Source organism: Anopheles funestus, chromosome 3RL (assembly GCF_943734845.2).
Source record: "Anopheles funestus chromosome 3RL, idAnoFuneDA-416_04, whole genome shotgun sequence".
In the NCBI taxonomy this organism is placed as follows: Eukaryota; Metazoa; Arthropoda; class Insecta; order Diptera; family Culicidae; genus Anopheles; species Anopheles funestus.
The window spans coordinates 11726026-11740810 of NC_064599.1; the positions used below are offsets into that span (position 1 = coordinate 11726026).

Sequence of the window (14785 nt, forward strand, 5' to 3'; positions counted from 1 at the left end):
TGTCGCTTTTTGTGCAGTTGGCGTATTAGCTTACCGGTTTAACCTAACCTGTTCAAAAACGGACCATTTCTTCATTTCGGTTGGCAAAAAAAGGATCTACAGTTTTTTGGGCACCTCTAAAGTATGTTTCCAACAGAATAGATTGTTCTATTGGTTTCCTGTTCTTTGGTTTTCCTGTTTTAAAAACATCGTGCATGCTCCACGATAAGCTTTCCGGTTCGACCCTAACACCGTGACGCCATTAATACATTGAATCTCATGCAAAACAGTAACAAAAACCGAGATGCCAAAGAAGCGCATCACGAGAAACATTCGTTTTTTGGTTCAAAAATAAATGCAAACGAGAGAACGTACATCCCGGTTTCGGAGAGATGAAGAGCGAACGAGAGTTTACAGCATTGAACAATTTGGCAAACACCAAATGACAGCACACGGTTAGCCACCGAACGTAGCAAGCAGGAGCTCCCAGACGAAAAGCATCAGCCCGCGTGGCCGCATCAAGAAACAAACCGACGACGACGACAAAAGTCGAAAGCGAGCAGAAAATAGCGCGGATTGCGAACCAAATGTGTACGGGGCGTGCGTGTGTGTAAGTGTATGCGTGTGTGTGTGTGTAGCGCGTGCGTACGTTCGATAAAGTGTTGTGGAAGGCAAACAACAATGAAGCAATAGGGGAAATTAAATTACAAGAATAGAGAACCATTTTCGAATGAAAGCGAAAACGCGCCCCGCACAACATCAACAGGTGCCGGAAAAACGTACAGCGAGAAAGCACTCCGAAAGCCGATCTTAAGTAGTCCTGCAGCGTGTTTAGCGCACGAAAGTTGAATTTTGTACTAACTGTCAGTTTAATTTGACAGTTGGCGTTTTGGGACGTAACTGACCGGGTTCGTGTGTGCGTACAAGAAGACAGCACCACACAACCACCATCGGTCGATGACAGTTGGTTCGTCCTCGGGCATTGGAGTCCTTTCTCGCACGATCCTTACACACGCACACCTCAACCATCGCTACCACCGCCACCCTCGTAACCGCTCGTCATCGTGAGGTCAGCGGTACACATTTTGAACGCGTGCGCACCCCGTCGACACCCGCTCGCTCTGTCTCGCTCTGACCTGGTAGAATTTTTCAACCCCCCCGTAAATAAGGGCCATCAACATCTAGCGGCCAACAAACCAGCCAGCCAGCCAGCCAGCCAGCATCATCGGCCATCGCGCTTTTTCTCGTCGTCGGTTATTGATTAGTGTCCGTGAGCAGGCTTCTCGTGTGCGAAGGTGTTAAAAGAATACGCGCGTCGGCCGTTTTTTTGCTCCGTTTTGGGGCAGCAATCGAAAAGTGCTTCAAGATATCACGCAGGTAACGCTTATCGCAACTGCAGCATCTTTTCCCGTGCGTCTGTGTGTGTGGGGTTGTGTTTAGTGTTTAATGAAAGCATTTCTTTTAAAATCTGTAAAAGCAATCCCGTGTGGTGGAAGGTGGCAAAGTGCAAATCAGTGTGAAAATTTTGGCATCAACGAAAATCAGCAAAAAGAAAGCATTGAATAAGTGAAATTACAAGTTACGAAAACGAGTGAAAGTAGTGTGACAAAAAAAAGATAAATTTATCTTCAGAAATCCGGAGACAAAATCCAACACCATCCAACATCCGACAGGCCGCGTGACAGCAGCTTGTCCCTGTAGCAGTTGTTTCGTGACACCCGCGTACCCCCAAAAGGCTTCAAAATTACGCAGAACACGCAGAAAATGTCCTCACTGGTGCTGAGGAGCCTCTCGATACTGCTCGGGTTGTTCTTCATATTTATCGGCATCATGAAGATATCGCCACACCTCAGCAAGGACCTGCATCGAGATTTGGTAGGTACTGGACGAGCTAGAACTATTACTTGTGGATGTGTTTGTGAGAGGAACTGTACATCAGGAGAGTTGTCCAATAGTTAATAATGCATCCATCTGCACTAGAGTGGACGATAATTTTCGGCAGGCTCTAGTCCTCAAAGACTAAAACTTCGGATATATCCTAATCGGACAATCTATTTGTGGTGTTTTAGTCGCTTGCTACCTTCATTTGTACCGGTCTAATCGAGTTACCCTCGAGTCATTTTCACGGATCCATAACAAAAACTTTGGTCACTTTCTTTGCGCCAATGTTTTGCAAGATAAAATGAGACGAGTTGAGATGAATTTTTGCCACAACGCTCACAATACACCGACACGCTTCGTAAGTGGTATTGTTGTCCTCTAAAATTAATGATATGCATCTGCACGGTACACTCGGGCAAGAGAAGCATGTGCTGTTGCATATTGAGATGCTTTTATTCAACCAACACTTACACACTACCTCCCAATGGGGGACATGGATTTTTTGGGAGTGAAACCTTCTACAATAAGTGTTAAATTCGAAGGATTACAAATATTTTTCAAGAATTCATTTTTTGAATAAACACTTACAAAACACTTATATTTTAAAAAGTATAAATTATCTCATTACTGATTAGAGAGCTGCACGCAAAACAAATAACAACGCTATACTACACCTCTCGAGGCACATATCCCTTGTCGCTCACTGTTCGTCCCCATTGCCTTGTGATGTTAGGGGGGGGGGGGAACACTTATTAAAATAGCAATCGGAGCAAATTTTGCTACATTTTGTTCTGCTGCTTGCTTACCCCTCCGTACGTGATCCTTCACCGCAGCCACAATTGTGGCAGAAGAGGTGGACTATCAATCGCAAACACGAAGCGAAGGAAGGTTAGCGAAAAGTTGAAACCCATTCGGAAAGTGGATCAGCTACTACTCCTCCGTCGGCCAAAACGGTATCTGGCGGGAAGAGACAAGAGACGGAAAATACCCCCTCACGACACTACTCGAACGCCGGGTTCCTTCCGATTTCACTCGGCGATTCGTTCGAGTACGGGAATATATGTATTCTTTTTTTTTTTATTTTCAATCACAAAAGCGAGTTTTGCTTTAAATTTGTATTATATTTTGTTTTGGTTTCCTTTCTTTCCCCCCCAAGTCGTTGTGTTCTCTTTCCGCGCTCTTCAACTTGATCGAGTCAGTGATCTCTTCTTCGGTAACGTTATTTTCAATCTTTCAAACATAAACATTTTGGGGAATTTAAGAACAAAATGTCTTCCCTTACTGTACATCTGTGAGCGGGCATTTACAACAAGTTATTAAGGAGGTAAAACGGTGCACCACATCACTATTTCGCAATCCGTTTGTTGGCACTGTGCACTATGAACTTGTCGCTTAGATGTTTTTGTTGGTGCCGATGGGACGATTTCCACACCGTTTCCTATTTTGCATCATTTTTTAACATGCTCGAGGCCATGATGAAAATGAATGGGTTGAATACTGCTGTTTTTTGTATTTTGCCTAAAGTCTATTTAAAAACAAAATCGTTGAAATGTAACCAAAAATGTGTCTTAATTGTTTCCTACAATTTCAAATACTTGTTTCAAACAATTTATGAGTGTGAAGACAGCTCTCTGCACTAAGTATACTATCATATATGATTTTAGTACAATTGTACTAAATTCTCCCAAGTACAGCAGCAAGTACACAACGGTCCAATTAAAATGTCATTTTCCCGCGGAAAATTATCTTCAACCGTAATCGATGGCTCGTTAGATCGGAAACACATTAAGGACACGTGTAAGGCCTGTGTGTTTGTGTAACACACAAACCAGCTCTTCCATCCCGTTCTTGCATCATTCGATTATTCATTAGGCCGCGTTTCAATTATGCAGCTGCTCGGGAACACATCAACGATTTCGTTTCATACTTTTCCCTCTTGCCGGTCGGACAAACCCGATATTTCACCGCTGCCAAAATCGATCCAATAGCCGATAAATTTCGGTGTATAAATATTGCCACCTTAATCGAGTTTGCATCCATGAGGGAAAAATGGGAAGGAAACATGAACGAAAGCCAAAACACACGATACCACACATTTGATGCTCCATGCTCCCACGAGATGCACGTTCCCTGATGATGATGATTTATTGTCATCGCTTTCTCTTACTTTCCGACCATTCGATTGTTTTTGTTTCGTTCGGATATTGAGGTGAAATCAATATTCTGAAGAGTACTGACGTTGGTTTTGCATTGTAACACGATCTTAGGTACGCTTGGTACGAACCTATTGCGAACTTAATTTGCTTTACGAATTGTCGCATTCATCATGATTGACTTCACGAATGTTTATTTCGATCAGCCATGCCACCTGATCGCCGTGTTTGACAACCTACACGTATCATACCTGTCCTACAGGTAACGCAGGTTGTGTGCTAGGGAATACGTCGTAACGGAGACCGGTAACTTGGGGGATATTATGCAACAAACCATCGTCACCTTCGCACAGAAAAACATCAAATTTTGAGTTCATCTCGATAGAAAGTCGAGCGATTTTGTAAGACAATAGTCGCCCGTCATTGAAAAATAGAATTGTCGGCGAAGCGGTCATAGATCTTCCGCACAGATCGTAGAAGTGGTCGATATTTATAAACAAAATTTCATTACCGCATCGATCTGGTACCACTATCATAAATCGACCGGCTTAGGTGAGGGACGAAGATGCGATGGATAAACAATTCCCAGGAGTTACCGTCGAGAGACGGAGAGAAAATAGTAGTAATGAGGATCTTCGATAGGTTTGCGATTATACACACGATCGTAACAAGCGCCGATCTGTGTGAGTTATCGGCGAGATCGTATCCATCGATCAATCGAAGTAAACATCCCGAAGCAGCGTTTGCGGGAGCACGAGAGCAACGGTCTGACAGCTCAAAGACGACGGCGACGCGGCCATTGCCAAACCCGTAATGGCGTGCGGCCATGAGAGAAAATCGCTTGAACTTGAAGAAACCACCGTCGGCGGGTCGATCCTGGGTCGAAGTATAAATAGGAACGACAGAGTGTGTGGTTGTTGATTCTCTGTTTTACGGTGATTTCGTTTTCTCCTTCTTTTTTGTTCGGATGCGCCTGTTGTCTACAATTACTCGTCAATTTTCCAATGTATTGATTGATATCATTTTAATACGAGGCTTTTATACAAAATTTTTGAGAACCAACTCACTTTAAGTAAAACATCAAGCTTGTTTGATCTTACAACTCAAGTTGAGTACTAAAATGTAAATTGTACTAATAATTGATCCTGACAGTTGTCAGGCTCCATTCATATGCTGAGCGATCTTTTATCTGAAATGAAGTGTAAAGCTCTTTCGCACAAACATTAACCATGACCGAAATGAATTCCTCTACAATGCTGAAATTCCTTTAAAGTAATCTTTAGTACATCATTTTAGTACATTGAAACGTACGGCAGTACGGTAGATGTAAATGCAATTCTTCCTGTTGCAGCTTCATTTCTTCTGCTTCTCAACCTGCTCGAGCAAACCAAATCAAAGTGCAGACACTCGATCTGATTTCGAGTAAAAAAAAAAGGTGAGAAATTGGGAGCGTTAAAACGAGAGAGCGAAACACAACCTATGACCGGCAATGTGAGAAAATGATGCGCGATATTTCCACCGAGGCCAACGGAAGGAATCCGCCGGTTAGTAAAACAGCGGTATGGTAGGAAAGGCGCAAAAATTCTATTAAAAATAAACGCGACAGTTTCCCTGGATTTTTCGTGCAGCTTCGCGTGTGTGTGTGTCGTTGGCGGTGGTGGTGTTGTTAGGTCAATGGTTGTCACCCACCGTTCGGTGATGATCCTGGCCTGCCAAAGAAAAGGTACTGTACTGTACTGTCGAGAACATAAACACGGCATCAAAACGTTAATGAATGCCCGCTGATTAGACATGAGTTGGCTGTTTGTCACGCAACGGCGCAATTATGTTGCACTGTCCCATTATACATTTAATGATATTTATATCTTCCGATTAGAATGAAGGAAGGAGGAGGAGACACTACTACTGGGTAGGACGGAAAAAGCGTTTAATGTTTATTATTATTCCACAGGTGTGAATTTTTAGAACCATTTAAATGTACTAAATTTAATCCCATTCAGATGGATTAAGATTTGTAAGGTGACGCATTGCTCGCGTACGATCCTTTTCTATCTAACCGTCATCAGCTGTGAGATCTGCGTCAGTGGGATGGACACCGAAAAACACTCACGAAACTGTATGCAAAAAACCCCGATAATGTATGCAGAATTGTTCACTCCTCCCACAACCAATTGGAATGTTCCACCAAATCTCCCTTGAACCAAAGCTTGACGCGTCTGATGTCTTAAGCAGAAACATACTTGCGTCAATTGTTCTACTGAAGCTGGTGATGGAGCATGAAGATGGATATAGATCACCATCCGTCGGCTGTGAGATAGAACAGATCACTCGAACACCATTTCCTTCCGTTTCCTTGACAACCACTCAGCGTGGGGCAATACTCATCAAACACCAGGCGTCTCCATTACGACGCGCACGTGCGTTTTTTATGTAAGAATGTGCCGATATTTATTTACACACACCCGTCAAATGTGGCAGCTTTACAGCGATCTTAAATCATCTCGATATTATTTACACTCGCCTGTATCGCTCTGTTACGCACGATGACTTTATCCCCGTTCCTAAAGGAAGTTTAACCGAGAATGAATTTCTTCAGCTTCATGATTGATATGTTGCTGATAGCTTTCCTTTGACGGCATCGTTTTTGTTCAAAACCTTCGTTCGCTAATCATCATGAGGCGAATGAATTGTGTTGCGTAAAGCAACATTTAACTAACCCCAAAAAATCTACGTGAGGTTTTTTTTTTATGTTCCCATAAAAATGCTCCCTTCGATGCTGCCGCACTACTAAGTTTTGGGGGCAGGTAGTTATGTCTGTCGGTGTACAAGAAACGAACACCACTATTTATACACAAAACACGACAAACGGTGGCGTCTTTTCCGTTGGTGACCTTCCACCACCACCCATTTACCCACGGGAGGGGGGTGAAAGGGAACGACCTTAAGGTAGATCACGGAGAGTCTATTCCACGATCGAAGGAATGTCTTTTTATAAACCCATCATCACTGGCATTGTGGTTGCACTTCCTACTGGCAACGCCGTTCTTTGAAATTACCTCATCCACGATGTTCGGTGCATTTCTCCATGTCTGAGCAAAAAGGCGAACTCGTAAAAGCAGGATGCACAAGGTCGGCTAACCAACCCAGGCCGTGGGAGGGTCCGATCGAGTGTAAACACTGCTTACTTCACCCACATTTACAAGACACATTTACGATCGCTTGGGAAATGGAAGAAAGCGCACGCAAGAGAGAGAGAGAGAGAGAGAGAGAGAGAGAGAGAGAGGGACTATCGAAGAGCAAAATTAGATGCGCCCTTTCTGAAGAAGGTGAGAAAAGATGGGAGAAAAAGAGTTATGACTGTACATTTGGGGTGAGGAGTTTGTTAGTACCAATTAGCGACCACGACCACGTGTTTATGGACGACTGGTGCGTTTTAGTACATTGAAACTTCGCTTAATTGACCGCTCATTGTTAGCTACTGTAAACCATTTGTGATGTACGATCTTTCGATAGTTGAGATTATCTGATCTCTGGAGGAATCAATTTAGATTTTCATTCAAAATAAAAACCAGAAAAAATAAATAATTTTTGAGTCATCAAACTTTGTACACTAACTTCAGTCTAAAAATTCAAACTATTACCATGAGAGCGGAGCACTATTTGAATTATCTTCATTGAAATTTTATTAACCGTAAAAAATATTCCTTTCATTCCAATCGTCTCCTCTCTATTCTGCCCTTTGCCTTCCAATAACAGTGGAAATTTTATTTCAATCGAAACGAATAAAACTACCAAAAATAACTTTCAATTGTCTGGTGGTAGATCACCACCACCACCACCGTTACCGATTCCGCGTATTTCACCACTAACCAATTTTTATGATTTTCGTTACAGCGCAAGAACTACGTCAAGTATGCGAAAGTGTTTCCCCTCTCGACACTGCTGGAGTTCAAAATACCCTCGAAATGGTACCGACGATCGGTCGGCGGATTGGAGGTGCTGTGTGGGCTGGCCATGGTGCTCATTCCTAGCCGTAAGTATAAAACACCGCTGGTTGTTTGCCGAAGCAGATTACGAAGCATGTTTGGAATCGCTCAAAGCCGGGTGGAACGGTAATTCATGAACTACCAGTGGAAAAGATACAGATTTGGGGGGGTTTTGTACATGTCAAAACCATATGGCTCTGCTAATGTGAATCACAAAATGAGAATAAAATATAACTCAAGTGAGTCGGGATCACTTGAGAGAAAGATACATTTTGCTTTACTAAAATTAGTTTTGCTCTTATGCTAAGTTACTAAATATGTTCTACATCTTCTTTCATTGCAACGATAAGATAAAATAAAAAATGCAGCTAACATAACGCTCCTGTTGCTGATGTTCCTGGCTGTTTACTCGCACTACATGGTAAGCGATCCGTTCGAACGGTCCGGTCCAGCGCTAGTCTTCACATTCATGCTGATCGGTCGGCTAGTGATATGGTATCAGGTGCGTAAGAAGCTACTAAACACACTAAAAAAACACACCGTAATTTCACACTAATACGCTCCCTCCATACACAGGCAAGCAGACGGGAAGCGGCACTAGCGGCTGCAACACAGCCCACTGCCAATGGACTCAAACAGGAATAAGGTGGCCACCGTATCCTGTCCGGCTACTGATCTCAGTTCCCTAGACCGTATGATGGAGAAAAAGAAAGCGAGAGAGAGAGAGAGAAATGGACAAATTCTTCATGCAACCAGCAATTGCAAACTAAACCCCGAACCCAAGTACACAGACACAAATGCACCCGGAAAAGATAGAACAAAATGGATGTATCGTGTAAGGAATTTTTTTTTAACAAACAGCGCAACGTAATGCTCTTTTAGCCGCTCGAACAAACCAACACAAGGCGGTACGAAATAGTAGCCCCGCAGAAGATATGGAAGCGTACTGTATGGTTTCATTCGGTGTTACGAACACAAGGCACGGACACTACATCATACCATGATAGGTAGCGAATACTGCTACCAGATAGACGGATTCCTTCGAATACGAACCTGCAGGACAGAGACGGAAGAACAACAACGAAACATTTAACGCGACAAATGCACTCGAAGGAATAATGTAATCGATAAACTTACTCCTACATCCTTTACCAGAAGAAGGGTAGAACATTTTCTTTATGCAAACTACTCGTATAAACGTGCTCCTCAAGAATGGGTTAGAAAGGGATTATTACAATTATTATTGCGTTTCAAGTTACGTTTCATTTAATCGAGGAAGGATTCTCTGTCAGCCTCTTCTGTTTCGCTGCCGCAAAGTAGAACAACAAGGTAAAAGATATCATGGAGAAGATGAGAAAATTGAGAAGATGGAGTTGTGGAGTGGAGAGTAAAACGGAAAATGCGGTATTGTTTCTGCTTTTCTTTTTAAAATGTGATCACAATAAAAAACAACAACAACAAACAATTCACTATAAAGTTGTATAATTTACTTCGGTTTAAGAATGTTTTTTTTTACTTTATCGAATAATAAACGAAGGGATGATCAATTTTTGTATTTCTAGAAGAAGGACGAGCTAGTAACGAGCAAGGATGCGATTATTACTGTTTTGTGTGTATACGTGTGAAATGGAACTTCGAATTGATAAAAGCATCTTTTTTAGTACTGTAATGGACCCTTTGTGTTATGAATTACATACTCGAAACTAATGGATTTATAAGAGGGGCTAAAAGGGAGAAAATTTTCTAAACAAACTGTGCACACAGCTAATTACATATAAAGTGAAAAACACACACACAAGGGAAGAGCAAATGGCACATCAATTAGTCATATAACACGCGTCTAGCGGAACATAAGGACCGTTGTGGTGAAGATATTTTAGAGAACTTTCACTTCAATCTTTACCCACTCATTCACCAGCGTAAGATAAGCCAATGCAATCCAGGAGGTAAAGGAATACCGTATGAATGCACCTACATAGTAATAACGCAGAAACGAAGCATATGTTTTAAGACACCAACGATCGATACGCAAAACAGTGAAACATGAAAAATTACCCAATTTTATTCTTCGTGTCAACCGAAAACAATCACATTGCATCACTTCCGTAGTGTCAAATGATAATCCTCAACAGAGAGGAAAGTGTAACAGTTTAATAACAAAAAAAACCATACCACACAAAACGGTCAAATGTGTCGGACGAGTGAAAAACAAACACAAACGAACAGCAGAATAAAAGAAGATATGCTAAATACAAAACAATTGAAACAATTGAAACGCGGGATCAGTATTGTGGTGTTAGTAGTTTCATTGCTATAGAAACATTTCAATTTATAATTTTATTTAAACTTTTAGTAACAGTTAAATACGCCCCGCGGTGTGTGTAGGGAACAGCCAGTTCCTAGAGGGGCTTTTGAAAAACTTATCTGTTATACATATTTATATGCCTAGCATAAAACCCTTTGTTTGCATATAAATGTTTAAAATTTGCAGCATAAACCTGTGTAAAACTGTTCGCAAAGCTATCGTCAGATAAAATCAATTCTATTTTTGTTATTACTGGCTTCTGTTTTTATATATTACGATCTAGATGTTAACGTTTCTTAACTGCTCTTGTTATGGCTCTGAATAGATCGAATGCAGTACCTCGCGATCGTCAAGACATTTGCAGACAAGAAGGACTACTTTCGTAAGGATAATGCTATTCCGTTCTTCAAATGTTCCATTATCATTTAGTGTTTGAGTTTGTTGTTTGTTTCACTTACATTTAAGGGTTAGATATTTTCTTTGTTTTCTTCCACACTTTCTTCGAGCATTTGCACCGAATTGATCTACAAATGGGGAAAGTTTATATAAGTATATTTATACAGCAATGAACATATTGGCTTACCTTTGAACCAATGTTGGAAATTTGTAGCTCTTTGAAGTGTTGCCGTTCTTCGTCGAGGTTCATCATACTGGATCGTTGCATTAAAGGTGTCGAGTTCCGTATTTCAGGTACAGATATAGGATTGTGTGACTCTTCCATGTCCTAAAATATTTAAAAAAAATCCTCTTAAAACCAATTTTACTGGCAAACACTGTAGATTCCTTACTTCACAAATAGTTGCAGACAGATCCACCTCGGCCATACCACGATCGCGCCAAAAACGCCTGATTATACGATCATCTGGCGAAGTCTGTGCAATATCCCGCGGATACTGAACCTTCTTACGGATCGGCGTTTTACCGGTCGACTGGTAGAAGGTTAGATCCTTTTCGTGGAACCGTTCGAACTCGCTTTGCAGCTGGAGCAGCTGCTCATCCTTCGCTTTGCGCTCGTACGATCCGATCGTTTGGCCGATACGCTGCGTATGGCCACAGTGCGCACTGCCAAACTGTTGTCTGGCGTTCTGTTGTACTTGCAAGCTACCAACCGCGCGCCCAATACTTTCTACATGCGCCTTTCCAAAGTGTCCATTCTGTGCTTCGAAGCTGTGCGTGAAATCTAACAGCTGTGCACGAGTTTGTTCCTGCGTGGTGGATAATCGTACACGCTGTTGCTCGATAGTGTGTCCCATCTCTTGACTGAGTGTCCCGACGACCGACAGATCTACACCTGCCAGCTCCACTTTCACTTCAGATTGATGTTGCTGCACCAGCGCACCACACTCCTCTACATGGCGATTCCTTTCCGTGGAACTTTCTTGTACCGTTTTCGTTTTGTCTACGATCGATTGACGAATAGCGTGCAGCTGATCGGTGGCCATCTTACCCTGAATGGCAATCTTATCGGACACTCCTGTAACGATCTGCGAAAGCTGTAATTGCTGCTGCTTTGACGTTTTCATCCGTTGCATGAAGCTGTTTACTTGCTGCTCCAGTAACGACTTTAAGCTTTGTTCGAATTCCTTTGCTGCTTCCAGTTCTTTTTGCTGTTCGTGATTGGATTGATGAACGTAGTGTTGCAGCTGCCTGTGATGTTGTTCGAAGGACGATGTAATAGCGTCCAGTTCGCCCAGCTGTACCGTGAACGTTTGACAAAACTCTTCACATTTTGTATCATGAACTCGGCCATGCTCTATCAAGCGATCGTATTGTTTTTGCGTCTGTTCGAACTGGGTGTCCATCGTGCTTTGGATACCGATCTTTAGTTTTTCCATCGTTCCGGTAATCGATTGCATCAATGCTTCCCGGGATTGTTCCACTTGGTCCAAAAAGCGGATCATTTCATCCCGCCGTTCATCGATCCTTCCCTCCATCATCTCTTTAAAGGCTTTAACGAGTGTCGCATTCTGTTGCAGTATGCTATGGGTCGCGGTTTCTAGAGTCGAAAGATGTGCCTTGGTTTCATTTTGCACTTGCTCTTGTTGATGATTATAACTCTCTGTACGAATGCAACAAAAAAATCAATAAATAATGCGCTATCAGCGCCAAGTGATTGCATGCTACTGGTAAGTAGCAAATGCAATGATTCTTACCCCATCCCACGTTCATGTCCACAGTTAGTCGATTACACTCTTCCGCCATTTTGCCCACATCATCCTGAATCGATCGTATACGGTGGCGCACACGATCGACAAACTGTTCCGAAGCAGTCTTGTTTCTGTTATCGAGTTCCCTGCGACGATCAACCGTATCCTAGGGATCAGAACACCTTCATTTAGTTATTTGTTTGAATCTTAATTGCTACAACAAAAAAACTTACATGCAAACCATTCGCATCTTCCGTCACAGTTTCCACGACGTTGATCAACTCGTTCGCCTGCCCCATTAGCATTTGTTCCGTTTGCAAATGATGCTTCAGTATCACCTTCTTCTCCACGTATCTTCGCTTGGTTTGCGAAAGGTTGCGCTTTGTGTTCGAAAGCTCTACACGCGTTTGGCCCAAATCATCCGCCGTACGCCGCAGTTCCTCTTCCCGTTCGGCTAAGCTACAAGCCACCTCGTTGAAGATCGACTCCTTCTTCGCTAGATCTTCCTTTAGCGCTTTGATAAGGGCCGATTTATCGTTTAGCTCCTTTGTGGCCGCTTCCGATTTGTAGACCATTTCGTTATATGTTTCTTCCGCCAGGTAGATACCATTCTTGTCGCGAGCCGCCATTAAATCGCGCTTCAACCGATCGATTTCTTCCGTGTACTCCTTGATGACCGTTTTCTTCGACAGCTTCTGGTTCGCTTCCGGCCGGTTTTGAATGTTTTTCGCACGGTGTGCGTACTCTAGCGTGCTGAGCGTCTCCTCGAAGTCTTTGCTACCGGGCGATACGGTCGCAATGATCGATGTTTTCGTACGACCTCCGAGCGATTCCTGGAGTAGGCGCGTTAGCTTCGATTCGCGGTACGGAATGTGTGGCGTTTTCTCCACCAGTGCCGTAATTACACGACCGAGCGTCAGCAACGACTGGTTAATGTTTACCGCTTCACGGGTCCGTATGCCTTTCTCATTGCCTGCCTTCGAAATGTTTTCACTTCCAGCCAGATCGACGAGGTTCAGCTTGCCAATTTTTAACATTTCCTCACCATCGTTGCCATTCTCCTTGATGTGGACGATGATCGAAAAGATTGTGTGCGATCGCGACGACTGTGCGTTCATCAGTGTTGAGGCTGTTTTACGACGTTCCTGACCCTTCGCCAGCAGCTTATAGACGTCATCCTTGCTGTGTACCGGTATCTCTTCCAGTCCCTGCACGATCACTGATCCTTTCTTTTGCACATCGTCAAAGATCCGAATCTTCACCGTATCGTCCGTCGAGAGAAGGTCGCAAAGTTCCTCGTTGTACAGCTCAAGGTAGGAGATACGCATAGAAAACTCCAACTCCGTCATGCGTAACTCATCGAACAGATGGTTCACCGCGCGGGGGATGATACCGGTCTGCGTGTCGTCTTCCCAGGCCGCACTCAGTTCCGGCTCCTCCTCCCCAACCATTGTGAATGTTTTACCTGTACCTGTCTGGCCGTAGGCAAAAACTGTACAATTAAATCCGGACAAAACCTCCTCGATGTATGGTGCCACCACTGCCTGATACACCTCATGTTGTTTACAGTTTGGAGCAAAGGTTCGATCGAAGGTAAACTTTTTCGACTTTAACTGAAGCTCTCGGTTCGATACGACGTCCACAACCTCCTGCGAACGTATCAGCTTTTCTCGTGTGTTGGTCGGTCTACAAATGATGATACAAATATAGGGTGCAATCTTATCGTCACAGCGGGAAATGGTTCCCAACAAACACTTACCGCACACGGACGTAAACCTGCACATTTTGGTTCGATTTTGTAGGCTTGTTGTTGGATTGGTTGCGCTCACTTTGCCCATTACTGGCGTCCATTGTTGTGATGTGATATATTTCAAACAATGATATAAACAAACAATGGATAACTCGTACACTACACCTACACTTTATACGCTCAGTCTGTAATTACGCTGATTTTACAAACAGTGGACAACAATACGACAAGGGAAACAGGATCGAGAGTCCTATGGCGACCGTTTACCCATGTATGCGATGGCGGTTTGGCTCGGCATTTAAAAATTTGACACATATGCCAGCGTCGCACAGTGAGACGGCACTGCTCAAATAATATATGCGTGCTTGTTTTCGAACATTAAAACAAATCCTTTTTTTCCTTCGCTGGAAAACTACTGATTGAGAAGAAGAAAATTGGGAAGATGTTAGCAATATTTATTATTTGCCACATAGATTAATCTTTAAACTAATTCAATTGTTTCCCTATCAACACAACTTACAGTGATATACCAAAAAAGTCAGCATCACTCAACGAACGCTACAGTGTCAAAGTGGCTGCCTTTT

General features: G+C 42.9%; 2 protein-coding genes across 3 annotated transcripts; one reads left to right on the top strand and one right to left on the bottom strand.

Annotated features, from left to right (window-relative positions):
• Nucleotides 1–423: 423 nt before the first annotated feature.
• On the top strand, nt 424–9461 carry LOC125767830 (novel acetylcholine receptor chaperone). 2 transcript variants are annotated; one of them, XM_049434748.1, is made up of 6 exons: nt 424–589; nt 1149–1356; nt 1457–1854; nt 7908–8046; nt 8350–8501; nt 8576–9461. In XM_049434748.1, exons 3-6 carry the CDS (start codon nt 1744–1746, stop codon nt 8642–8644), a joined length of 471 nt encoding a protein of 156 aa, XP_049290705.1. In that variant the 5' UTR covers nt 424–589; nt 1149–1356; nt 1457–1743; the 3' UTR covers nt 8645–9461. The 2 variants fall into 2 exon arrangements, with proteins under 2 accessions (XP_049290705.1, XP_049290704.1); XM_049434747.1 differs by having other exon boundaries at nt 424–1356; nt 1433–1854.
• An 860-nt stretch (nt 9462–10321) lies between these two features.
• On the bottom strand, nt 10322–14507 carry LOC125767801 (kinesin-like protein Klp61F). Its single transcript, XM_049434710.1, has 6 exons — nt 14211–14507; nt 12685–14137; nt 12458–12617; nt 11093–12363; nt 10888–11028; nt 10322–10828 (listed from the first exon to the last, which is right to left on the bottom strand). Exons 1-6 carry the CDS (start codon nt 14300–14302, stop codon nt 10772–10774), a joined length of 3174 nt encoding a protein of 1057 aa, XP_049290667.1. The 5' UTR covers nt 14303–14507; the 3' UTR covers nt 10322–10771.
• Nucleotides 14508–14785: the final 278 nt, after the last annotated feature.